Consider the following 25511-nt stretch of genomic DNA (forward strand, 5'->3'; position numbering starts at 1 on the left):
CTATCTACTATAAACTCTACTTTAGGATGTAATGGACCAAGATCAAGTAAATGACTAGCTTATAAGACTTGTGAGAGCTCAAAACTTTCATAGATAAGGAACCTGGACTAGCCAACTGCAGGAAAGACTGAACATAATGATCAAAGGTCAAGAAAGAAGAACTGGGGAGGACATATAACTTGCACGAGCTAAATGCTATATTCAAAGCTCCGCAGTCCCATTTATTAAAAGATAAAAACCAAAAATACCTCAAAAGGTTGGTTAACAGGGTTTCATGAGCGTGCTACTTTTCTTTCTGCAAAAATATATCCGCAACATAACTCTCGATTTGCACTCAAGAATGCAAAACAGAATGTCATTTTGTATCAAACTAATAAAAACAAATTCCTTTCAGTATTTTCCTCTCCAAGAGTGCCACTTTAATTTCAACTGATACAATAAAGGAGGCGTACCTAGGATCCCTCGTGCTAACCTTGGGTCGAAAACATCAAAATTCACCCGCCTCAGGGAGTCCAGTAGAACTTGGGCAGGCACTGCTGGCAGCAGCACTGGATGAGCTTCTGCAGGTACTGTACCGGCTAAATCACGAGCCTTCTGCAAATGGACATTAGCCACTGATGCCATCTCAAAAACAGCTTCACTTAAGCCCTCACGAGAGTCTAAAAGGATCTCTGCTTGACCGCCGTGTTTTACCAACAATCCATGCTTGGCTGCCACTTCAGTTGGGATATAAGAAAAGTGGCGGTTCCGGTTAGCATGGTATGGCAGTGACTTAATTAGCAGAAGAAGCCCACTTGCTTTTCCAATATGTGATGCCGCATGATCGGCTGCCGTGGACCTGATACCACCAGCTTGTAGTGTCATGTAAAGATTAGTTGACATGGTGTCTTCAGCATATTTTTCCAAGTCTTCGATTTTTTCTGGGGCGTCACCAATCTCCTTTCTTGCATCATTGATGCGAGCTTCTACAGACCGTTTCAACCATGCCTTGCTAATTTTGTTCTCATGTACGACTGACAAGAGGGCTTGTGCTGTTGGGTGCTCAATCGACTTGTTGGCATAGATTTTGTCTATGGCTTCTTGCCACCAGACAAGACGCATAAGACCAATCCTGGGATCAGAAGCAACATCCATTGCACGAGCTGTTTCAACATTCAAGGCACGGACTGCAAATGCAGCCTTCCGCATGTTATGGGGGAGTTCAAGGAGGCAAAGGTAGTGATGGTAATCATAATTTCGGACTTGCTGCACACAGTGTGAGAAAGCTGCTCTTAAACTACTGGATGCTGAAGCATTATTCATCAAGTACAAACTGTGGTTTGACTACACTAATACTCTTAATTTGCACAACACTTCATTCAGATGAGTTAGGATTTAAAGCTAATGATTTGTCACCTGAAAAGAATAAGAAGCATCATTATTATCCAAACCAAAACTTAAATTGCATCATCAGAACTTGAGATCGCAAAGAATGTATTGAAGGTTATGATCAGACTTATCAAATGATCACTAATTGAAGAGTTTAAGAACACATTTCAAGTAAGGTCATAAATCAATGATGCAGGATATAATCAAATAAAGAAAGTACTTTCCTTATTTTGACAATCAACCAATACAACCAATTCAGACAATCAAGCATCTAAAGAATAATCTGCTAGGTCCGTTCCAAAATACATATTATACAAGTCTATTTCATATAGTATACGACCATAAGGAGATGCTTCCATGTCAGTTTTGATCACTCTTTATTCTTTAACATGTACACAACTTGTCTCAAACCCATTTCATATATACAACTTAGCTTCAAAAAATATAGCTTTTTCAAATTACTACCAACAATCTAGCAGACTTGGTTAGGCATCAGAGTGACATGAAAGATATAAGTCAAAAATAAATCAGAATCATCCCTACAGACAAACATCTACTGATTTCATTAGCACAGATGTATCTTCATTTCAGTATCCTGATTCAGATTAAGGTCACAATGGTTAACAACATGTCAGATACCCCTCCAAGACAGTTATCTGGTCCTCCAGAACATATATCCATCTTCACTCTACTTAAACTACAATACTATATCCTCATACATGCTCATTCAAGATCATTTAGCATAAATGAAGGCATTTTGTCAAAAATGCCACCGCTCATTCTCCCCAAGACATCTCGAGTGTGCAATCTACAGGGTATATAAGGTTCCTTCCTCCTAACCAGAAACTTAAAAACCCACAAAAGACTTTTATATCTCATAAGCCGTTCGATGACAGCACCCCTTCTTCACTTACTATACATCATACCAAAAACAGACTGAAAATCCAAAAAATAGCTGATGTGCGGCATCAGTAATAAACATTTGCAGGTGGATTAGACTAACAGTTTACAGTTACATAAACAAAAAACCAAAAAAAAAAAAAATGTCGAATGATCGAAGTCATCTTCCTTTTGCAACTAAAAGTTCCCATTTACATTCCTAACTACCTTGCCCACTTCAGAATAGGAGCTGATATTGAAGCTAAATCGTTCCCTCCAAACACATTACCTAACTTCCTCACAATTTATCACAGACATGGGTTTGAGACAAAAAAAAAAAAAAAAAAAAGGCATAGAAGCATCCCAAAATTTCGTCGGCACATTAATCCTAGGAAACCACTCACACAGTCACTGAGTCACACACTAACCATGTCATTTTGTGTGTGTGGGTTATACTTGTTTTTGCTTTCTTAGTTCAATACAACCACAACAATCACATAACTAATGAAAATAAGCATGAATTACACGAATTGAGATGACCCATATTCGATATTTTCAAAAATGAAATGAAATGAGTGGTGGAATTGGAATCTTACCTAAACCCACAAGCTTAGACAGATCACGGTGGAGGTTAAGTTTGAGAGGAGGCGCCGTCAAATTGCTCGGTAGAGACGGGTTCGTGGTCTGAGCACCATTAACAGCGAGTGACGGAGAGAAAACGAGAGAGAGAGTGTCCGAGCGGGCTGCGCAAGAACAACAAAGGCAGTGCGTTTGTTAATTAAACTTCAAAACCGCACCGTTTTGTTGAGCTGATGGTCCATAAAACGTCTTTTTTTTGGGTGCCCATAGCAATTTATGCTGGGCTTGGATCACTGCATTGTACTAAACCGATTCAGCAACTTGTGGCTCATGCATGTTATATAATATATTAGAGAAAAATTCAGTTACCGTCCCCAAACTATGCTGCCAAGGCCAATTTGATACCCGAACTCTCAAAAGTATCAATGTGGTACCCAAAGACTTAAATTGGCATCAACGTGATACTTCCGTCCAAAATTTCTGACGGCACCGTTTGTTTGCTGACGTGGCAAGCACCTGGAGACAAAAAGAAAGTTAAATGACTAATTTACCCTTTTGTTTTTGTTAATTCATTTTTTTTTTTTTCATTTCTTCTTCTTCTTTTTCTTTTTCTTCTTCTGCTGGGATTTTGTTCTAGCAACCTCCGAAGCAAGCTTCGCCACCACATTTCCTTACTGTGACGACGTCATCAGCCACCAACCACCCACCCCAAAATGAATTCCGATTTCGGCCTCGAACTTGAGCTTGGCCCCGACGACAGTTACCACCCCTAATCCCAATCTGAGCCCCGACGGCCTTGAAAACCCCAATCCCAATCAGTGGGCGGTGAGTTTTCGATTCGAAAAAGGCGAAAGATTTGCAGGTCCATGATGTCGCATTTGGCTTCCGGAGTTTGGGATCTGAGCTGAGAGCAAGGCAACAAGCTTCTCCATTTGTGCCAATCTTGATGAACCCTTAGCTTCAAAACTGGGTAATCAAGCTCTTGCCCAGTAGTCTCGAAAAACAGAGACTGATGCCCAGACCCATTTTCCTCCGACGAAATCGTACCGACCCACCACCCATCAAGATTGTAAGCATCGATCCTATTACCCACATGAAACACAGAATTAACTTCCCTGATTTCCGGCGGCAGTGGCTGGACCTCTGCCGCCTTGACGGTCTTTTTGAGCGACACAGAGTCGTTGAACTCCTCCACGAGGCTGTTGTACTAGATCACATGGTGCCCATGTTTGTGACGACGGTGGCCTCGTAATACGAGCCTAGAAAGCCTTCGATTTTGCTACAAACTTCGACCTGGTCGCCTCTTTGGAACGAAAAGTGAGCCATTTGCGGAATCAGAAGGAAGTAATTGAAATTGGAGAGAGTGAAATAGCAAATTTTTGCTATGTTTGTTCCACTAGGAATTAGGGGAGAGTGGGAGACCTAGTTTTCTAATTTCTATCTCTGGATTTTCTGCTAGAACAATAATTTGATTGGGTTTCAATGTCGAAGAATGAGAGTTGCTGAGGGTTGTGAAGAAGAAGAAGAAGAAGAAGAAGAGGAGAGAGAATGACGGAGAGAGAGAGGGAGTCATCTCTCGATTCAAGTGTTCATGCTCCTTTTTTTTTTTTTTTTAATTAGTTGATAATGAAAGACTATTTTACCCTTGATAAAAATATCACACGCGTGGCACATGCTTGCCACGTCAGCAAACAAACGGCGCTGTCAGAAATTTTGGACGGAAGTATCACGTTGATGTCAATTTAAGTCTTTAGGTATCACATTGATACTTTTGAGAGTTCGGGTATCAAATTGGCCTTGACAGCATAGTTTAGGGACGGTAGTTGAATTTTTCTCAATATATTATCATGCAACACTCAATAGGGGTTTCTCTACTGAGTGAGGGTAAACTCTCCACATAAACACATATACATATCGACTCTTGTTCATGGCATAGAGCTTGTCCATGGCCTCGAGACGCTTAAGGCCAGTAAGTAGCTCTGTGATTCACAACAATGTCCGTACTCGATAGAACGTGCTGTGTGGATATCGAAGGCAAAGGTAGTGATGGTACTCATAGCTTCGAATCGAACATAATTCTCACAGCTCGAGACGGCTGCATCTAGTTTAGTTACGGGTTACCTATATCATAGTCTTTGCTGATTGTATAGTGCGTTGCCCTAAGTACAAAGCCATTAGTTCCTGGTTATGCCACTCGATCCTAGGTCCTGATGGGCAATGCTAATAAAGCAAAACCACCAAGCCAAGAAGGGACTGGCAGTACAAAGCCATTAGTTATTACCAAGACTATATGATATATGTGCTTGATCAAATTCCATAAAACTCATCTCCCAAGCTCGGCCATACCTGAAGGGAAAAAAAAAGAAAGATTAAAACAAAACAAAGATGAAGACTGTAGGATTGTGATGCAAACCAAAATTTTATGTGCATCACAAAAAAATAAAAAAATAAAAAAATAATAATAGCGATTGGATCTTCGAGTCTATGTACGTGGGGTTTGAATATTCTAGGGTGGATCTTGGGATGGATTGAACATGAAGATTGCAAAACACAAGAGTGAAAAATTTATCAAAAAATTAAATCCAAGAACAGGGCAACAAAAATTTGAGATTATCTGACCTTCTATTTACATACCAAATATTGATGAACCTTACCGGGTAACTAGGCACGGGCCGGGTTGTTTATAACTTGCAGGTCAGAAAAAAAAAAGGGGCCGGATTTTTTAACTCTGATTAAAATCCAATCCAAAAACTTTATCGTATCTTCCATTAGTAAGCTTTGACTTCTTTTTTTAATTTTTTTAAAAATTTTTATGAGAAATACTAGAATTATAACAAAAGGTATAGTTTTTTTTTTAAAATCTAACTTTTATTAACTCAAAAGTAATACAACCATTGGGAAATATCCCACAATCAAAGATACTCTCCATCCACAATAATCTCGTGGAGCCATGGAGTCCTACTTCTTGACAATACATAGCTTGCACCATATGCAAGGCTTCTCTAGCCAGTCTATGAGCAATTCTATTATGCCTCTTACGGAAATGTTTCCATGAAACTATCTCAAACTCTTTTAACAAAGATCGAATTCCATCTAGTACTCCTCCAATGTCACTAAGATCCAACGCACTCCAACTTAAAGATTTAATGATTTTAAGCATCCCCTGCAATTATTACCAACAAAGGGTATAATTATGCCAAGTAGAATTTAGTCTAGTGACATGAATTTTTCACTTTTTGATTTTTATGAGAAATATGAAGATTATAACAAAGGGTATAGTTATGTCAAGTAGCATTTAGTCTACTGACATGAGTTTTTTTTTTTTTTTTTTTTTAAAGAGTCTAGTGACATGAGATTTTGTGTTTAACTCTCGGATAGTAACTGTTGTGTATTCTTAGTTATTAGTGATAAAAAGAATGGCTATTATTTATTAATAATAAAGTCAAAATTCACGATAACATAATAATAATAAGGCCAAAGTACGTCAACTTCATAAACAAACTTCGTAGAATTTGTTCACAAAAAACAAAAGCAAAACAAAATTAAGGTAAACTCCTACATATACAGATAAGAAAAACTTCTACGGAATACGGGCTATTAGTTAACTATGGTTGATTTTTCCAAATCTTAACCGCAGTTGAACTATATTCATCGGTTATTAAAACGGAGGTAAAACAAAGAGGGGGAAGAAGGTCTGACACGATGAAGAAAATATGAAGGAAGGGAGAATAAAAAATAAAAATAATGGGAAATTAAGAAGAAGAGAAGAAATAGGGATTATGTGACGGAACCACCACTAAGCCGTCTCCAGGAGATGGAACCACTAAGAGAGAACAAAGGACAAGGACTATTAGGCAAACCAATAGGAAGGAAGCCATCAATGACTGCAGGTGTAGGGAAGAGCGTCGCACTCCTGTAAACCCTCGCAGAGCAGTCCGCTAGGTCTCATCATAAATGTTGAATGCATATACTGAATGATTAAGCTAAACATGCTCTCTAAAATAACTAAGAAGTCAAGATAGAGAGTCTACTTAAAATGTTTTAAGAAAGTGAAGAACTCATAGTTTGATGTCAATGCTCAAGTTTTCTCGTTATAGAATTAGCCAAAGCAACCTTTGATGCTACGCTCAAAGTCATAGCCTCAATCGATATACTCTATAGAAAATGAGGAAGATGATAAACTCAAAACCCTATCACTAAATTTTTATAACTAAGTTGTACTGCTGCGTATGTCATTATTAATCGGTCAAAGCACCAATATATTCTAGATGGTTCATAAGATACACAAGTTGTTTAAGAATTTTACAAGTTGAATACACTACCGTTTAAACTCATTTTTTAATTTTTTTTTTTTTATAGAATAAACGCAAACCGAGTGAACCCACCAGACTCATACTCAAATTGTATCGAGTCTAGTCCCCCTGTACCCAATTCCTTCTTTCCTAAGGAGTATAATTTCTAGGAAAGGAGCAAAGTATGGGAGACTTGGAGTCAATGGACTAAGGCAAGCAAGAAGGTTCGAGAACCCCAAACCCAACAAATCGCTAGAACTCTCTGGCCCCCCCCCCCTAAAAACCCATTTTTATCCTTATAAATCTCCCCCCACCTTCTTTCTCTCTCTTCCAAAACTCTTCCCCCCTGCAAATATCGCAACCCTTTCCAATTCCTCTCTCCCCCAATCAGCTATGGCCGACGAAGCCAAAGCCAAGGGCAACGCCGCCTACTCCGCCGGCGACTACACCGCCGCCATTACCCACTTCACCGAAGCCATCAACCTCGCTCCCACCAACCACGTCCTCTACTCCAACCGATCCGCCTCCTACGCCAGCCTCCACAAATACTCCGACGCCCTCTCCGACGCCAAGAAGACCGTCGAGCTCAAGCCCGACTGGGCCAAAGGCTACAGCCGCCTCGGCTCCGCCCACCACGGCCTCGGCCACTTCGACGACGCCGTTTCCGCTTACAAGAAGGGCCTCGAGATTGATCCCAACAACGCCGCCCTTAAAGAGGGCTTGGCCGAGAGTCAGTCCTCCGCCGCCCGCGCCGCCCGAGCACGAGCCCCGCCGCCGACGAACCTCTTCGGCGACGCGTTCTCGGGTCCTCAGATGTGGACCAAGCTCACGGCCGACCCGAGTACCCGGGCCTTTATGCAGCAGCCGGATTTCGTTAACATGATGCAGGAGATTCAGAAAAACCCTAGCAATCTCAATCTTTATTTGAAGGACCAGAGGGTTATGCAAGCCCTAGGGGTTTTGCTCAATGTGAAGCTCCAGGGAGGCGCGTCGGAGGACGACGATATGCCGGATTTTCCGTCGGAGAGGGCCGCTGCTGAGCCGCAGAAGAAGGAGGAGAAGAAGCCGGAACCGGAGCCGGTGGCGGTGCCGGAGCCGATGGAAGTGCCGGAGGAGGAGAAGGAGGCCAGGAAGAGGAAAGCTGAGGCTTTAAAGGAGAAGGAGGCTGGCAATGCTGCTTATAAGAAGAAGGATTTCGACACTGCTATTCAGCACTATACCAAGGCAATGGAGATAGATGATGAAGATATTTCCTTCTTGTTGAATCGTGCTGCGACTTATTTGGAAATGGGTCAGGTATGGAATGCATACTGCTTCTTATGTTTGGTTTTATTTGCGCATAGCTGAATGTATAACTTGTACTGTTAGTTTATTGCTTAGTGTAAAGTTGATGTATGCTTGATAATGTTTATGGTTTAGATGGTGTTGCTGTTTCAGTGAATTTGTTGATGATGTTAAGTAGGACGAGTAAAATGAATTTGCTATATGCTAGAGACCTAGCCTGGATATTAAGAATGTGACTTGGTGATCTTTCTTGAATCTTGGATGTGGTAGGAGTTGGTCAATCTTGAATGTGGGATTCATTTTGTAACCCCAGTCATCCTTTATCGCAGACATAGATGTGTAGAAAAGTACGATACTATAGCCAAATTACTAATCTTTTGGGGGATCTTTCTTATGGGACGGAGATTTATTTTTTCTTAGGTGGGAGAATAATTCTAGGTGGTTTCATCTTTATAACTCCTAGCTTAGTACTGAAACAAAGTAAAGTGTGAAGGAGGCTTTATGTGTAGGCTTTAGAGGTCTTCTGTCATGGCTGCTGAGCCGTGAACCCTCATAGATTGGACCCTGATCTTAATTATTTTGTGAAATGTGCTATTGTTTTCTCCTTTTACACTGAGAAGTTTGGGCTTGGTTCTGTTTCACTCTGCTCCTGCCCATTTGTGCCCATATTGTACAACCTTTATCTTTGTAATGTTAATGCTGGGGTTAATATTCTTGTAATCACCCTATAACTTATGGTTTCTGATCCAAGTGTCTTTGTTTTTTTTTTCCATCAGTATGATGAATGCATTAAAGACTGTGACAAGGCTGTGGAAAGGGGAAGAGAGGTAAGGGCGGACTTTAAGATGATAGCAAAAGCTTTGACTAGGAAGGGAACTGCAATTGTGAAAACAGCCAAAACCTCGAAAGACTATGAGCCTGCTATTGAGATATTCCAGAAAGCTCTCACAGAGCATCGCAACCCCGACACCCTAAAGAAATTGAATGATGCTGAGAAAGCTAAGAAGGACCTAGAGCAACAAGAGTATTTTGATCCAAAGCTAGCAGATGAGGAGCGAGAGAAAGGTATATCTGTTACTTTAGATCTTGGAAATTTAGTATTTATGGGTACTTTTCTGGTATCTGTGTGAGTGGCTGTGTTGCTAGAGAGTGTCCTGCCTGACATACACTATTCAAGTATTCAGTTATAATGACGATAATGGAATGATGTGCAGGCAACGAATTCTTCAAGCAGCAGAAGTACCCAGAGGCTATTAGGCATTACACTGAATCTTTGAGAAGAAATCCAGAGGATCCAAAGGTGAGAAATTGGAGAATTTCATATATAATATTTTACATCCGACATGTTGTGGATGTACTCAAATCTGCTTCTTTGTTTAGGCATATAGCAATAGAGCTGCTTGCTACACAAAGTTGGGGGCAATGCCAGAGGGATTGAAGGATGCTGAGAAGTGCATTGAGCTTGACCCAACCTTTTCAAAGGGTTATACCAGAAAAGGTGCGGTCCAGTTTTTCATGAGAGAGTATGAAAAAGCTTTGGAAACGTATCAAGAAGGTCTGAAGCATGATCCTGGCAACCAGGACTTGCTTGATGGTGTGAGGAGGTATGTTACATGGATAGAGTTTGTTATTGGTGCTTAATTTGCTCTACATGATGGTTGAGAGTTGAGTTTCAAGTTCACTTGATAATTTCTTTTCTTATGGCAGATGTGTAGAGCAGATTAACAAAGCTAGCCGTGGGGATCTGAGTGCCGATGAATTGAAGGAGAGACAGGTAAGCTTCTGAACATTCTTGATGACTGATTTATGTTTATGAAATTTACATCTGGTATTGAGTCATTTAATTCTTGCAGACTAAGGGAATGCAGGACCCAGAAATTCAGAATATCCTCTCAGATCCTGTTATGAGACAGGTAATCTTATTTTAAAGCTTGTAGATGTTGATGTCAACTTGTTATCTTTGATTCGTTTTTGTTTTTTTCTTCCCCCTTCATGTGGTTTATGCTCAAAATTTCTTTGGGATTTTGGCAGGTGTTGGTTGATTTCCAGGAAAATCCCAAAGCTGCTCAGGAACACTCAAAGAACCCGATGGTGATGGCCAAAATCCAGAAGCTGGTCAGTGCGGGAATTGTCCAGATTAAGTGAACTTGAGGAATTCGAATGATACATACAAGAAAAGCTTTTGCTGATTCATTTGTACTTTTCCAATGTTCATTCGAGTAACTAGTTCAGATTTCTGACTCTGGAAAATTTTGAGATGTATCGTTTTTATGTTAGTGTGGATGGTCTTTTTTTCTTTTGATGCTAGTCTCTCTCTCTCTCTCTCTCTCTCTCTCTCTCTCTCATATGTTGCAGCATAATAATTTGTTTCCATAGTAGTTTGTAAGTTCCTGATTTTCAGTTCAAGGGAGGAGTTTTCATTTACAGTCCTGTTCAAGAGTACTTTACAGACAACAGATCTGCCATTTTTTCGAGGACAACTTGCTATAACTTATTGTTTCTTTGGTACAGAAAGGGGGAAAAGATGAACAAAAAGACAAGAAAACCCTCATTTTTTTGGACCCTGAATACAGGATAAGAATAGCTATTGTACACGGAAACAAAATCAAGCAGCAACTTCTTCCTCCTTAGCGGCAAGTTGGTTCTGAATGTGCTGAGGAACAACATCAAACCTAGCTAATTGCATCGTGTAGGATGCACGACCTTTTGTCATGCCCCTGAGTGTACTAACATATTGGAACATCTCCGCAAGAGGAACCAAAGAATCAACCACCTGCATTAATCCAAAACACAGCCCGTTGGTTAAATGAAAACCAAAAATATCAGGAATATGCGTTGCATTCTTGAAATGAGTTCTTGGGCTGTCAATTCTATCATGATTATATAGACATACCTTGAGACCACCAGGTTTGTCACTAAAGCTGTTGATTTGACCTCTCCTGGAGTTAAGGTCACCAATTACATCTCCCAAATGCTCTTCAGGTGTAACTACTTCAACTTTCATAATAGGCTCAAGCATTTTTGGGCCGGCTCTCTTCATACCCTCTCGGAAAGCTCCTCTAGCTGCCAACTGGAATGCCAAAACACTCGAGTCAACATCGTGGTAAGAACCATCAACTAGTACAGCACGCACGTCGACGACAGGAAAGCCGGCAAGCACACCGTTACTCATACACTCCTCTAGTCCTTTCATCACCCCAGGAATGTACTCTCTTGGCACTGCACCTCCCTTGATTTCACTCTTGAATTCGTATCCATTACCAGGCTCCATGGGTTCAAATCGGATTGTGATATCTGCGAATTGACCTTGTCCGCCAGATTGTTTCTTGTGCACATACTTTACTTCTGCGACTTTAGAAATGCTTTCGCGGTAGTTTACCTGGGGTGCTCCAACATTTGCCTCGACCTGCATAGAGAAAACAACCCCAATTATGAAGAATTCAATTTCTTAATCAATCAACAGCATCTTCTTCTTAAATTCTCAAGAAACCACAATCAATAGGCTGCGAGTTAAACCAACAAATGATAATAATGAAACATCAATCGGCCTAAAAATGGAGTTACACCTTGTTGATCAAACCATACTACTGACCAGTGAGGAGTAAACATCAAGCAGAGTCACCTTGCCACATGAGATCTCATTGTGGCAGATAATCAATTGTGATCATTGATTACCTTAACAGGCTAACATATTCAGACATGATTTCACCTTACCAATGATTGTAGTTGTTGTCGGTTAGACAACATAGTATGTTAGATAATCTAGCGAAGGGAAACACTTCTGTGCAAACTCGTTTATTATAAAATGCTTAAGACTTAAGAGTATGTATGTGCTTAACCATAAGAGAAAGATGCATAATGTCGGTAAGAGAATAAATCCAGAAGATGAAACACCAAAAATATAAAACCACAAAATTAACACAAATAGACCAAATCTTTTTTCTGAAAAAAAGGACTCTACATGAAATTGACAATCAGCAACATGGAGTAGCAGATATATACCTTGAATTCCCTCTTGAGGCGATCAACAATAATCTCAAGATGCAATTCACCCATTCCTTCGATCACTGTCTGATTGACCTCTTCATCCCTTGAGAAGTGGAACGAAGGGTCTTCCTGAGCAAGTTTAACCAAACCAGCTCCCATCTTATCAACATCGGCTTTAGTTTTGGGTTCAATTGCCACCTTAATCACAGGATCAGGGAATTCCATACGTTCAAGCACAATAGGATGCTCAGGGTCACTCAATGTTTCACCAGTAACAGTATCTTTTAGACCTGCAAGAGCAACAATATCACCAGCTAAAGCAACCTTAACATCCTCCCTACTGTTTGCATGCATTTCTAGAAGTCTACCGATCCTCTCCTTTTTCCCCTTGTTTGCATTCAGCACGTATGATCCAGCAGTTAGCTTTCCTGCATAGATTCTCACAAATGTAAGGGATCCCACAAATGGATCACTCATGATCTTGAATGCCAGCCCAGCAAATGGTTCATCATCACTTGCAGCCCTCTCAATTGTGATTTCTGGGTTATCTGCATCAGTTCCCTGCATTGGTGGCACATCAAGCGGTGAAGGTAAATAATCCACGACAGCATCAAGCAATGGTTGAACCCCCTTATTTTTAAAAGCTGAGCCACATAATACTGGCACAAAACTAGCTGAGATGGTTCCCTGCCTAATCAATTTCTTAATGGTGGCCTCATCAGGTTCAACTCCTTCTAGATAGCCCTCCATAGCTTCATCATCCAACTCAACTATGGTTTCTATCATCAGTGACCTGTATTCGTCAGCCAACTCCTGAAGATCAGATGGAATATCCTCATACGAAAACTTTGCACCCAATTCTTCTCCTGACCAAAGTATAGCTCTCATCTTCACAAGATCAATAACTCCCTTAAAATTATCTTCGGCACCAACTGGAATCTGAAGTACAAGTGGTTTGGCACCCAAATTTGTCACTATCATGTCCCTTGTGCGGAAAAAGTTTGCCCCAAGACGATCCATTTTGTTGACAAAGCAAATCCTGGGCACCCCATATTTATCAGCTTGCCTCCACACAGTTTCAGACTGAGGTTCCACCCCAGCAACACTGTCAAACAAGCATATTGCGCCATCAAGTACCCTGAGAGCTCGCTCCACTTCGAGGGTGAAGTCCACATGGCCAGGAGTATCAATAATGTTAATTCTGTGTTTGTCCCAAAATGTTGTAGTTGCTGCAGAAGTTATGGTAATGCCTCTTTCTTGTTCCTGCTCCATCCAGTCCATAGTTGCTGTTCCTTCATGCACCTCCCCAATTTTATAGTTTCTTCCAGTATAGTACAAAATCCGTTCAGTTGTAGTAGTCTTCCCTGCATCTATGTGAGCCATAATTCCAATATTCCGATAATCTACCAATGGTACTGCACGCTTTCCATCTGCATAAAGAAAAAATAAAATCAATAATCCATCTCTGCTGCTTTAGCTGAAAAAACTAATCTCTGTACAAATATTAGTTGACAACTGTGATACAAGAAATTCTCCAAATATTACAGAGCTTTTCTAGGAAAATCATAATTCAGCTAAGAAATTCCCAATAAAATAATTTATTATAGCACAGCACCCAGATATATGATACCCTTGGACAGACAGAAGAGCATTACTATTGTGTTCCTATCTAACATGTAGAGGAATGTTGAGAATGACATCATCTATGCACATTCCAAAATGATTAAAATCCATCACAAGTGCCATAGATATTCAATTACCTGCTTCATAAAAACCTAAATTGCATTACAACAGATAAAACCAACACAGTAAGCTAAGCTTATTCTAATTGAAAGAGAATGTTTAGTGATGTATAGTGAAGAAGTGGATAAACTATGTGCTCTATAAACCATACCTCATAAAAAAATAAAACCATACCAAAGTACAAGTCTTCAGGTTATAAACATTCAAATCAATCGTTTCAACTAAGCAGAGCTAACAATTTCTCAAATTCAACAATTTGGGCAGCCCGAAAACACTTCAAAGATTGAAACTTGAACAATAGCAAGACATGGGTTAGAAACAGAAACATACCATCGGCAGCCATGGCGAAAACAGAGAGGTTTCTCCGGCTGTGTTGGCGCAAATGAGAGGTCTTTGAGGAGTTGGAGGTGAGACGCAGATTCCCAAAGAACTGGGAAAGTGAAGACGAGGTGAGAGAAGAAGAAGAACGAGGAGGACGAAGACCCAGAAAGCGAGCTGGGGAGAGAGGGATGGTAGGCCTTGGCTGAGACCCATTGAAGCTGAAACTGTGGACTACTCTGACTGACTCTGTAGCCATTTTTGCTTATCTCTGTGTTTTGAGAGATAGAGGGAAAGAGAAGAGATTAGAGAAGAGAGAAAGAGAGGGTCTTGTGGGGGGTTTTGGCGCTTTATCTGATATGAGACCCGAAATGGGTTGGGTTGTGGTGGCGTGGGGTTTTGGGGATAACGAAAAACCAACTGGTGGAGCTTTGGTTTGCCTCTCTCTTTTTGCTCTTTTTCTTCTTTGGCTGATTCTTGACCGCAAGATATGGATTTGTACTTCAAAATCATAAAATTTGAAAAAAAAAAAAAAAAAAAAAAATCCAAAATGTAATTCGTGGGAACATGGATGAAAATTTAATATTGAGAAAAAAGTCATGTAATATTGCGTGATATTAAGATTATTGATCACGTAAATGAAATCACATTTAATACGTTTCTGAACTCTTGATCACTTTAAACACAGATAAAAGTGTGATTAAGTTTAAAAGCATCGTCTTTGTTAGTTTGATATCCTTATCCAAGAGTTTGTAAGTTCAATGGCAAAATAATTTTGGCTTGCAAAGACCCAAAGGTGTGCTCGGATTGTTTTACTCCCTCTTCTCAACGACTCAACCTACCTTGTGATAAAAGAAAAGACTGAACAAGTAGTTCTCACAATATTTTATTTTCTGCAATGAAAGAAATTATTTTTCCAGAGAACCCTTGAGGCTGTGAAGCTGCCACATATATCCATGAACACAGTCTATTCATAGCTCCATGAAAACTTGAAGTTTGAGGCGATACACGTCTTCATTTTTGGATCCCAACTTCCCATAGAGCCCATTCCATTCCTCACTCAAGCCCAGCCCACTATCTCCCGACCAAAGTAGAAGAAAAACAACTCACTTTCGTCCTTGTATCGGCAGTACTTCCTTCCTCGTTGCACAAGTTGAAACTGATTACTTCCTTCACATCTTCCTCTTCAGTTCTTCACCTGTGATGAGTTAGCCCACTACCCACAAAAAGGTATTTACTAATTTTCCATTTTTAGTTGTAATTAGTGTACAACTTTCCTGTTTCCAGTGTAGAGTTCGGAATTTGAGAGATTTACCGGTTTCCGGTGAACTTTCTGTGTTGCTAAGTTGCTGGTTACTTTGCAATGTTTCAGCTCTGAATATAATGTTCTTTTTCTGTTGTTATAATTGCATTTGGTCCTCAGATTACTGGTAATGCTTTCTTGCTGTTCTGCTTAGAATGCATCTTATATAGTCTGAATTGAGGACCCGTTTGCTATTTTCTGATATTGGTTTAGTTAATTATCTGTTTATGTGTTGCTGTTTTCCTTTTAAGAGAACAATAACAATGTGCTCCTTTGGTGCATTTGGTTGATATAGGGTGCATTAGCTGCATTTAGTTATTCTATGATAGTGTGATGAATGTTATCATTTGGTTATGTATGACAGATAAAACTGTAATTATGTCAACGACTGCATTTGCTGCTTCAGCAACTCTTTTACGGCTCAATTGTGAGGCAAAGCACCAGGCTAGGTTATTTCCCGATTTCTCGAGAAGAGGCCGGTCTAAGATATCTAAGATATCGCTATTTGCTAGTTCACAAAGGAAAAGCTTTCAGTTTGTTGTTGCTTCAAGTGCTTCTGTGGGGAGTGGAGGTGTTGCGGAGATAGAAGCTGAAAGTGCCCCTCGGTATTATTCTTGGCCGGATGAGAAGAAACCAAGGGTGTGTATACTAGGTGGTGGGTTTGGAGGTCTGTATACTGCTTTAAGACTAGAATCATTGGTATGGCCTGATGACAAGAAGCCTCAGGTGCTCCTGGTTGACCAGTCTGAACACTTTGTTTTTAAGCCAATGCTGTATGAGCTTCTGTCCGGAGAAGTTGATGCGTGGGAGATAGCACCTCGCTTCTCAGACCTGCTGGCAAATACAAATGTGCTGTTTTTTCAAGACAAGGTCAAACTCTTGTACCCCTCTGATCATTTGGTAATGAATGGACCTGCAAAATCAAGTGCTGGAGGAAGTGTACTTCTTGAGAGTGGTCTTCTTATTGAATATGACTGGCTGGTTCTTTCTCTGGGTGCTGAAGCTAAGCTTGATGTTGTACCAGGAGCGTCAGAGTTTGCATTGCCATTCTCCACTCTGGAGGATGCTCGCAAGGTTGATCTTAGGCTAAGAGAATTGGAGAGGAGAAAGTTCAGCAAGGAATCTCTAATACATGTGGTGGTTGTTGGTTGTGGTTACGCTGGAGTTGAGTTAGCTGCTACAGTTTCGGAGAGACTGCAGGACAGAGGTGTAGTACAAGCAATTAATGTAGAAAACACAATCTGCCCAAATGCCCCGCCTGGAAATAGGGAAGCTGCGACTAAAGTTCTCTCATCAAGGAAAGTTGAACTTCTGTTAGGTTACTTTGTTCGTTGTATTCGTCAAGTTGTTGATGCGAAAGCTTCAGAAAAACCAACAAAGAGCATAGGAGTTGAAGGCATTGCTGCAGAACATGATTTTGGGAAATATATTTTGGAACTTCAACCTACTGAAAAGGGATTACAAAGTCAAACTATTGAAGCAGATCTTGTCTTATGGACTGTTGGGTCTAAATCTCTTCTTCCTCAGCTGGAACCCGGTAACAGGCGCGGTGCGCTTCCCTTAAATGGCAGGGGCCAAGCAGAAACAGATGAAACACTTCGTGTTAATGGTCACCCACGCATATTTGCAGTTGGTGATTCTTCTGCTCTAAGGGAATCAAATGGAAGGCTTCTTCCTGCCACTGCACAGGTCGCTTTTCAGCAAGCAGACTTTGCTGGTTGGAATCTGTGGGCTGCAATAAACAACCGCCCGCTTTTGCCTTTCAGGTTTCAGAATTTAGGTGAAATGATTACTTTGGGAAGAAATGATGCTGCCATTTCTCCAAGTTTCATCGAGGGGTTAACGTTAGATGGTCCTTTGGGTCATACCGCGAGGAAATTAGCCTACTTGATTAGATTACCAACTGATGAGCATAGGCTTAAAGTAGGGATCAGTTGGCTTACAAAATCTGCTATAGATTCTGTTGCATCTCTACAGAGCACCCTGACGAAGGTTATTTCAAACTCATAGACCATTTTATTCTTCCAATATATACCATGCCTCAGATCATTGTAAAGCAATTGAATGTTGGTAAGAAAACCTATAATATATAGAAGCTTTGTTGGTAACATAACTAGTACAAATTATTTGTCTCGTACAAAAAGATAAAATGTATACACTGCAATTTTTATCTGAAGCAGTAGTTGAACAATGTCTGTATGTATATCACTAACACTAACCCCAAAGAAGTACTTGCATATCTGAGAACTTCCACATTCTCCAAAATAACCAATTTATGAAATAAAATCTAATGCAAGATAATTTTAGTTGATGCTAGCGTAGCTGTTGATGAGTGTGGAGGCTTATCAAATGGGAGACTTTCACAATGTTCCTAGGGGAACTAGTCTCCACTTTTCCACGCAGATTAAACTTGCCAAGCCATCCATGCGGATGTTTCATTCGTTAATGCAGCGCTAACTCATGTTTGAGCATTACTCATTTGAAGGCCGGAATTGGAGTGAATTTATTTTTGGACTTCTGGAGTTCGCTTGCCGCGACACCAAACACTTCATGAACTAACTGGATGATTTGTGAAACACTGAACACCAGAGGTAATGAAGAGATTAAAAGCAAGCCAAGTCCAAAGTCAACAAAGATTCCAATTGTTCATCCATTAGTCGGTCAAGGTGTTACTGATCTACTATATGCTTGGACGGCAACTAGGGTTTCACTCACCGTTTGTATAATATAGAATTCCAGTTTATGTCATAAACATGCGGTGTTCGCTGAAGAGCCGCCTCAATTTCAGCTAATTAAAGCTGCAATAATTGAAAATTTTAACTAGAATGCAAGAACTTAACAATCAAGTACGCATGCCAGGCTCATTAATAATATATTCGATCTACTACTTTTAATGGATTCAGATGCAGACATTTCGATATATAGTTTACTCTACCTTGCATATAATCTTCTCAGCTGCTTCCTGCTTCTGTATACTCGATGGAGTATTTATTTATTTATTTAAAATTCCAACGACACGAGGGAAATTAAACAAACTACAAAACCTATCACTATTACAAAAAGGAGATTTAGGGCCAGCTAAGCAGATTTTGGGCATGGAGATTACTCGTGACAGGCAGGCAAAGAAATTATGGCTGTCACATGAGAGGTATGTTGAACAGGTGCTTGAAAGGTTCAACATGAAAGAAGCTAAGCTAGTAAGCTCACCTCTAGGCAATCATTTCACATTAAGTAGATTATTATGTCCAACTACACAAGTGGAGAAAGACAAGATGGCAGGTACCCCTTACTCATCAGTTGTTGGTAGTCTTATGTATGCCATGGTATGCACTCGCCTAGATATTGCACATGCAGTTGGTGTTGTTAGTAGATATCTTTCTAATCATGGCAGAGAGCATTGTGAAGCTATCAAGTTGATACTCAAATATTTGAGGGGCACCTCAAAATTGTGTTTGTGGTTTGGTGGATCAGGACTGATAGGAGCATAAAATGCGACATATATAATATGCAAACCTTCACATTTTTCTCAGCTATTTCCTTTAAAAAGTCAGTTTTAACCATATTTTCTTTTTAGGTAGTTCGTGAAGTAGTTCAAGAGAAATAGGCATGGATCATGAAGTACTTATGCAAATGACTAAGTTTGATCAACCCTTTTGCCAGAAATTACAAGGGAAGTCCATGGAAAAGGTTGTGCAAAACAGTTGCTGCAAAGTAGGAAACTGCAATTTCAGAATCAGCTTTCTGGGAACAGTTTTGAGGAGCAATTCTTGCATTCTTCCAACTGCACCTTTGCAGAAAGGGCCAGCGATCCTTAAAGAAATGATGTTTTACAACAAGAGCCAAAGAACTGGTCAGAAGTGTCAACGAGGCAGCAGGAAATCAAATTCAAAGTAGGCTTCCCGATAAGGCAGAAACTGTCAGCTTTACACGAGGTTTTTGGAGAGATCTTTTCCGGCGACTTTCTTGGAGTTTTTCCAGAAGGTTATTGATTATTCTAGAAGATATGATGTCATAGAACATGTAGGAGTCAAGAACCATCCAGAAACTTGGCAAAACGAAGTCGTTCCTTGTCCAAGAAGTAAGCTTCAGAGACAGAGATTGAGTCCCAGTCAAAATAGGACAGTTTGGCAGAAATCTTCTATGGACGGATTTTGGGTGCGTTTTTGGAAGGTTGTTGATGCTGCAAATTACAAGGAGAGTCCTAGAATGATTCCTCAAGATATTGGGAAGATTACTAAGGCTTGAAGGCAATTAAATTGTGCACCAATTAAAGGAATCCTCAAGCAACTAGGGGAGGCTTTCAAAGCATAATTGAAAAAGGAAACTTGGGCTGTGTATTCCATACATATAGAGCATCTGAACACATGAAAAAGAACCACCCTACAACGCCATCTTCTGCCCCAAACCCTAGTACACAAAATCTTGAAAGCATATATGGCTAGAGGTAGATTCTTCTCTTGTCCTTGATTTCCTACGCTCTCCCCATTTGGTTCCGTGGCAATTAAGGGTTCAGTGGCAGAATTGTTTGCACCGTATTTCGATGATGTATTTTCGCTCGTCTCACATTTTTCGGGAAGGTAATAAAGTTGCAGACTTGTTGGCAAACTATGGTACTACTTCCACAACCTTGGTTTGGTGGGATTTGACTCCTCCATTCATACTATCATCATGTAATAGTGACTGTTTAGGTCTTCCATAGTATCGCATTCGCTAGTTTGTTTCTTGTGTGTTTGATATTTACTAGAGAGATTTTGGCTTAGTCCCCTTCTCCTTGTATCTCTTTTAACTTCTTTAAATAAATTTTGAGGCATTAAGGAGGTTCATTGCCTCTCTTAACCCTCTATTCAGCTAAAAACAAAAAACTTTTGCATGTGTATGTTTTATGGTCGCAAGCATAGGATTTATGCATGTAATTGGAGCTAGGTTTAGAAAATAATTCACCTAATCGTCTTGTTTTCTAATCCACAAGTATGTAAGGCTTTGGACAAAAACTGATGTTTTAAACAACTAGAAGTGCATGCTAGGTAGGCGTTCCACACTAGACTGCAACTCTATAGCCAGTCGTTTCCATGAGATCTTAATGCTTTAAATATATTGACACTATATGTGTTGTTGATAGGATAGCGTTCTATACCTTGATTGCATGTTTGATAGGCTTAACTATTGTGCGTTCACATAGACTAAGTAATTAGGGAAACATTAATGAGGGACATGATCTGCTTCAACTTGTTTCTTGGTTGGTTTCTGTTCCCACCTTAGTAATTGAAGCTAGGTTAACTTAATATTGTTCGAAAGTAATTGGTGGTGGATTTCCAAGTCTCTAACATGTTCTCCATCTTATTTTCTCAAAACCAAAAATCAAAATTGTTTTCCTTTTGTTTTTTCTTTTATTTTCGTTAAAAACCAAAAACCCCAAATATGTTTCAACTTAGGATTGCAACACACTCTTCTGTCCCCTTCTGTTTCCTGCCATCTTTTTCTTTCTTTTCTAGTGTTTGACGTTTTTCTAGTGTAGTTTCAGATTTTGTTATTTGTTTTGTGTGTTAATTAGCTTAGTTTTATTTTGTGTGAATTATTAGTTACCCTCAATCTCTGGCATCAAACGATCCTTGCTTACTTTATATTGCTAACGACTACATTTTGTAGGGTTAAATTGTGCGCTTGTTCTTAGCGTATCAAGGACTAGTCTTGGAGGGCCTCACATATGCAGATTAGGCAGGAAACCTTTCTACTAGAAAGTCCATTTCTGGATACTTATTTACATTTTATGGGGGAGCTATGTCATGGCAGTCTAAGTTACAAAAGTGTGTTGCGTTATCCACCACAGAATCTGAGTACATAGCAGCAAACAAAGCTGGTAAGGAAATGATACGGCTGCAAAGGTTCGTTCAAGAGTTGGGTGTGAAGCAAGAAAGGTATGTGGTGCATTGTGATAGTCAAAGTGCTATTCAATTAAGCAAAAATTCAGTGTTTCACCCTCGCACTAAGCACATTGATCTCCGCTATCTCCGAGATGTAGTGTCAAAGAAGTTTTTCCAGTTGAGAAAAATTCACACCAACCAGAACACTTTAGATATGTTGACTAAAGTGGTTCCACAACATAAATTGAAGTATTGCAGCAAGTCCGATGGGATGGACTTCAAGTAGAAGTCTCACTTCATATTGCCCCGGATGGTCTGGAAGGGCAAATTGTTAAATATCCAGACCAAAATACAAAGTATGTTCATGAATGGTTAATGGTTCTAGAATAATGTATTCTAGTTTCTGACAAGGAATTTATGAGGGTTTCTCTTAGTTCTAGAAAATCTCATGGTTCTAGAATAATGTTGAATACATGGTTCTAGAATAATGTTGAAGTGCATGGACCAAGAAGAATGTGGAAGATTCATGAAGGAGTATTTATTCAAGTGGTTGAATAGAGCATTAATGAAGTCATCTAGAGGTTTCCTCCTTGGTCAATATAAGGAGAGGTCATTTGCTCATTCTAATCATCTCATCTAATCTCATCCAAGTTGATAGTGTAGTAGTGGTTAGGTAGCAAAACAAGTGTGAGAGAGTTTCATTCAATTAGTGTTCTTGAAGTTGTGTATCTCTTGTACTCACCTATTATTTCATAGTGGAAGTTCTTGTTGTTATTGCCCCGTAGACGTAGGCACCTTGCCGAACCACGTTACATCCGGTGTTCCCTTTCCCTTACTCTTTTATTTCTTTGCATATTTATCCTTTTATGGTTGGAGTTGTTACTTCCATTCTATTAATTTACCCAACAGTTTATTGTTGTTCAAATCCATTCAGACCCAACAGTTTATTCTATTAAACAAGGTGAAAAAATAGGTTCTGCTATGCACTTTTACTTGCATTGTCCATAGAGTAATGTAATGCAAAGAACTATCGTTTTCCTTACCAAGCAGTTGTATGCAAAATACATATTTTCATCTTCGAGAAAAAAATTATTTCAATTTATACATGATAGAGTACAATTTATGTTGATGAACACAAAAGAATTACAACTATATATTAAAAACTTCTACTCACTCCAAAATACCCAATAATTAAGTAAAATCTTGTTTAGGGCAACTTTAGTTGATGTCTGCATAGCTGTTGATGAGTGTCAAGGCATTGCTTGTCAAATGCGTCACTCTCACTATGTGTCTACGGGAAATAGTCTCTACTTTTCCAAGTGCATTAATTAAACTCGCGAGAGGCATCCATGCAGGTGTTTTTATTCATGAGTGCAGCGCTAACCCATGTTTGAATATTATTATTTAGTTGAAAGCCGGAATTGGAGCTTTGAACTAGGCGACCAAATTCCTCTTTGGATTTTTGGAGTTCGCTCACAGAGACACCAAGCTCCTTGACGCAATCAAGCATTGCTGCAGTAACCATTGGAGCCAAACTGCGGAGATATGGTTGAAAACCTTTTCAGTAAAACTTGAGTTTGTTTAGTGGATTGAAGGGTCACATCTATAGTTGTTTCAGACTTTCAGCTAGTACGTTGGGATTCGTCTGGATGTGGCCTGCATAAGTTTTGAGAGAGTTGTAGCATAGTTTAGGAGATCTTGTGATGTCGCATGAAGTTTGTAAGCATTCGGTGTTTGTTGTACTAGGAACTTTTGCTGTGCATGGGCTTATATGGCTAGATATCTGGAGATTAATGCCCAAAGCAACCGCTGCAGGCATAAGAAAACCTTTCATCTCTTTGGCCCGAGATTCTTTTTCCTTTCTCTTAAAATTGTTTATTTAGAGGTTGGTAAAAAAGAAGTTAGAAAGCTTGTGAGTTTGTAGAGAGAATGCTCCCCACTTTATAACAATCTAAGGGGGGTGTATTCAATCTAGATTTTAAATGATTCTATCTGACTTTTTATAATCCGTGGATTCTTGTGTATTTTGCAGAATCCACGGATTGTTTTAATTCCATATGGATTTGAACAGATTCTAATGTATTATACTAGAAAGATTTGTTTGGATTTTAACAAGATTTGTATTGTATTCAAAAATTTCGAGCTTTCGAGCCCAAAAAACCCTTTCTTCCAGATTTCCAGATTTCACTAATAATGAACATTGATAAAAATATAATCTATGACCATACCAAGATGGGTCAAGCATGAAGTCATGTATATTTCAAAAGGTAACTAGAGTAGCTAGAATTATAGCCGCACAAAAATATATACATGCTGATTATGAAAACAATGCCTACATAGTATCCTCCTGCTCTTCACTATCTTCCGCTGTAAGCCTGTAAGGTCATTGTTTCTTCCCATAAAACGAGACAAACATGAACTGATTGACTCACTGCTCTCTGCAACAGATAAAGAGAAAATAAGCATAATCCTGTTCCAGGAGAGAAAAAAAATTTAAGTGATATATATATATATATATATATATATGATGTTTATAGCAAAGATAAACAAAGCAGGTTAAGACAAAAGCTTAGCTTCAGGAAAGATGCAAGTAACAAGCCTCTCTTCAATGAGTACAAGACTTTCAAACACAATAAAAACTTAAAAACAAGAGAAGAACTGGACACATGCTATTGAATTTGAGAAGAGAACTTCACTTGTCATCTTGGCTTTGACAAACCACTACCTGGAGAAGATTTGCATGGTAAATTATGTGGTTAGCAGCCGGTAAGAACTACATTTACAATGATAAACTCACACCTTAGTGATCCTGGCATTAGCTTTCTGACATAAACAGGAAAAGAAAATGGTTTTAAATTTCTGATTCTTCCAATATTGAGGTTGGAAAATGCTATTATATATTGCTTTCCCATATAAGAGAAGTAGCAGGAAAAATGCCGGACAAACACAGTGCAGTTAAATATAGTTAAAATTATGCTCCCACAACAACATACTAATACAGCTAAAAATTAGAAGCAATTCAAGTTCAAAATATGTTATGATTTGAGCAAGTTTTATTATCCTGATCAAGTGGATCCACACGTATCCTATTCAACAGCACAATTAGATAACCAAACACAAACATCACCATTCACCACTACCATAGTATTAAATTTCTTAGATACTCTTTCTCAAGAGATAGCCATTGACGTATTTCAAGGAATCACAAACTCTCATTACATCCATCATTGGCAGTCAAACGACACCCAAATTTCTCAGAAGCATATCCACTTTCAAAATTCATCACACAAAAACCCAAAATTTGCACGCACTTCAATTATCATGGTAGCAAACCCAAACCCAAATTTCTCAATAGCATTTCAAACTAGAATAAAAAAGAACCCACACAAACTCAAGCTGAGATTCGCGAATTGGTTATTTACCTCAATTTGGGGTTTTAGGGTTTTCCTTCTCCGCTCAGGCGCTCACCAAATCAGGAACTAATTGACTAATGATAGTCAATTTGATCCAAATCCCAGTGTCAATCAATTGGAGACATGAAAAATAATCAAGACGCTATAAACAAAGTGGATGCAGTTTGTTGTCAGTTCATCTTCTATCGTTTGAGATATTTTCATCTTCAGAAAGAGAGAGAGAGAAAAAAAGACGTCAAAATCTCACCTCCTGAGAGTGGATTTCTGATTGAGTTTGGTATTTATACGAAGCACTCTAGAATCCTTCACAATCCAGTATTTAATAAAATCCTTGAAAATCGTTGGATTTTTGAATACCACAAGATTTAGAAAGATTTTTTAAAATCTTAGTTGAATACCACAAGATTTTAAAGGACTTTTTAAAATCTTAATTGAATACCCATGGATTTTTAAAATCCAAAACAATCCAATGGACTCCTAATTG

The 25511-nt window shown here is 39.4% G+C and overlaps 4 protein-coding genes across 4 annotated transcripts; 2 read left to right on the forward strand and 2 right to left on the reverse strand.

Annotated features, from left to right (window-relative positions):
* Positions 1-198: 198 nt before the first annotated feature.
* LOC133744143 (uncharacterized) lies at positions 199-3041 on the reverse strand. The gene is made up of 2 exons (XM_062172287.1): positions 2844-3041; positions 199-1395 (listed from the first exon to the last, which is right to left on the reverse strand). Exon 2 carries the CDS (start codon positions 1300-1302, stop codon positions 391-393), a length of 912 nt encoding a protein of 303 aa, XP_062028271.1. The 5' UTR covers positions 1303-1395; positions 2844-3041; the 3' UTR covers positions 199-390.
* Positions 3042-7440: 4399 nt separating this feature from the next.
* Positions 7441-10709, forward strand: LOC133742862 (hsp70-Hsp90 organizing protein 3-like). The gene is made up of 7 exons (XM_062170542.1): positions 7441-8414; positions 9179-9467; positions 9617-9702; positions 9783-10006; positions 10110-10176; positions 10256-10315; positions 10434-10709. Exons 1-7 carry the CDS (start codon positions 7512-7514, stop codon positions 10545-10547), a joined length of 1743 nt encoding a protein of 580 aa, XP_062026526.1. The 5' UTR covers positions 7441-7511; the 3' UTR covers positions 10548-10709.
* A 228-nt stretch (positions 10710-10937) lies between these two features.
* LOC133742861 (elongation factor G-1, chloroplastic) lies at positions 10938-14887 on the reverse strand. Its single transcript, XM_062170541.1, has 4 exons — positions 14463-14887; positions 12405-13819; positions 11296-11808; positions 10938-11175 (listed from the first exon to the last, which is right to left on the reverse strand). Exons 1-4 carry the CDS (start codon positions 14707-14709, stop codon positions 11008-11010), a joined length of 2343 nt encoding a protein of 780 aa, XP_062026525.1. The 5' UTR covers positions 14710-14887; the 3' UTR covers positions 10938-11007.
* A 454-nt stretch (positions 14888-15341) lies between these two features.
* LOC133742863 (alternative NAD(P)H-ubiquinone oxidoreductase C1, chloroplastic/mitochondrial) lies at positions 15342-17944 on the forward strand. Its single transcript, XM_062170543.1, has 2 exons — positions 15342-15680; positions 16118-17944. Exon 2 carries the CDS (start codon positions 16132-16134, stop codon positions 17761-17763), a length of 1632 nt encoding a protein of 543 aa, XP_062026527.1. The 5' UTR covers positions 15342-15680; positions 16118-16131; the 3' UTR covers positions 17764-17944.
* The last annotated feature ends 7567 nt before the right edge of the window (positions 17945-25511 follow it).

The sequence above is a fragment of the Rosa rugosa genome, chromosome 4 (genome assembly GCF_958449725.1).
Source record: "Rosa rugosa chromosome 4, drRosRugo1.1, whole genome shotgun sequence".
NCBI classification, from domain to species: Eukaryota; Viridiplantae; Streptophyta; class Magnoliopsida; order Rosales; family Rosaceae; genus Rosa; species Rosa rugosa.

Bases quoted from the DNA above. Each gene is read 5' to 3' on its own strand.
- LOC133744143 (XM_062172287.1), bottom strand. From the start codon at position 1,302: ATGAATAATGCTTCAGCATCCAGTAGTTTAAGAGCAGCTTTCTCACAC.
- LOC133742862 (XM_062170542.1), top strand. From the start codon at position 7,512: ATGGCCGACGAAGCCAAAGCCAAGGGCAACGCCGCCTACTCCGCCGGC. The intron at 9,468-9,616 runs GTATATCTGTTA...AATGATGTGCAG, and splicing joins AGATGAGGAGCGAGAGAAAG to GCAACGAATTCTTCAAGCAG. The intron at 10,007-10,109 runs GTATGTTACATG...TTCTTATGGCAG, and splicing joins TTGCTTGATGGTGTGAGGAG to ATGTGTAGAGCAGATTAACA.
- LOC133742861 (XM_062170541.1), bottom strand. From the start codon at position 14,709: ATGGCTACAGAGTCAGTCAGAGTAGTCCACAGTTTCAGCTTCAATGGG. The intron at 13,820-14,462 runs GTATGTTTCTGT...TTCTTTATGCAG, and splicing joins TTTCGCCATGGCTGCCGATG to ATGGAAAGCGTGCAGTACCA. The intron at 11,176-11,295 runs GTATGTCTATAT...GGATTAATGCAG, and splicing joins ACAAACCTGGTGGTCTCAAG to GTGGTTGATTCTTTGGTTCC.
- LOC133742863 (XM_062170543.1), top strand. From the start codon at position 16,132: ATGTCAACGACTGCATTTGCTGCTTCAGCAACTCTTTTACGGCTCAAT.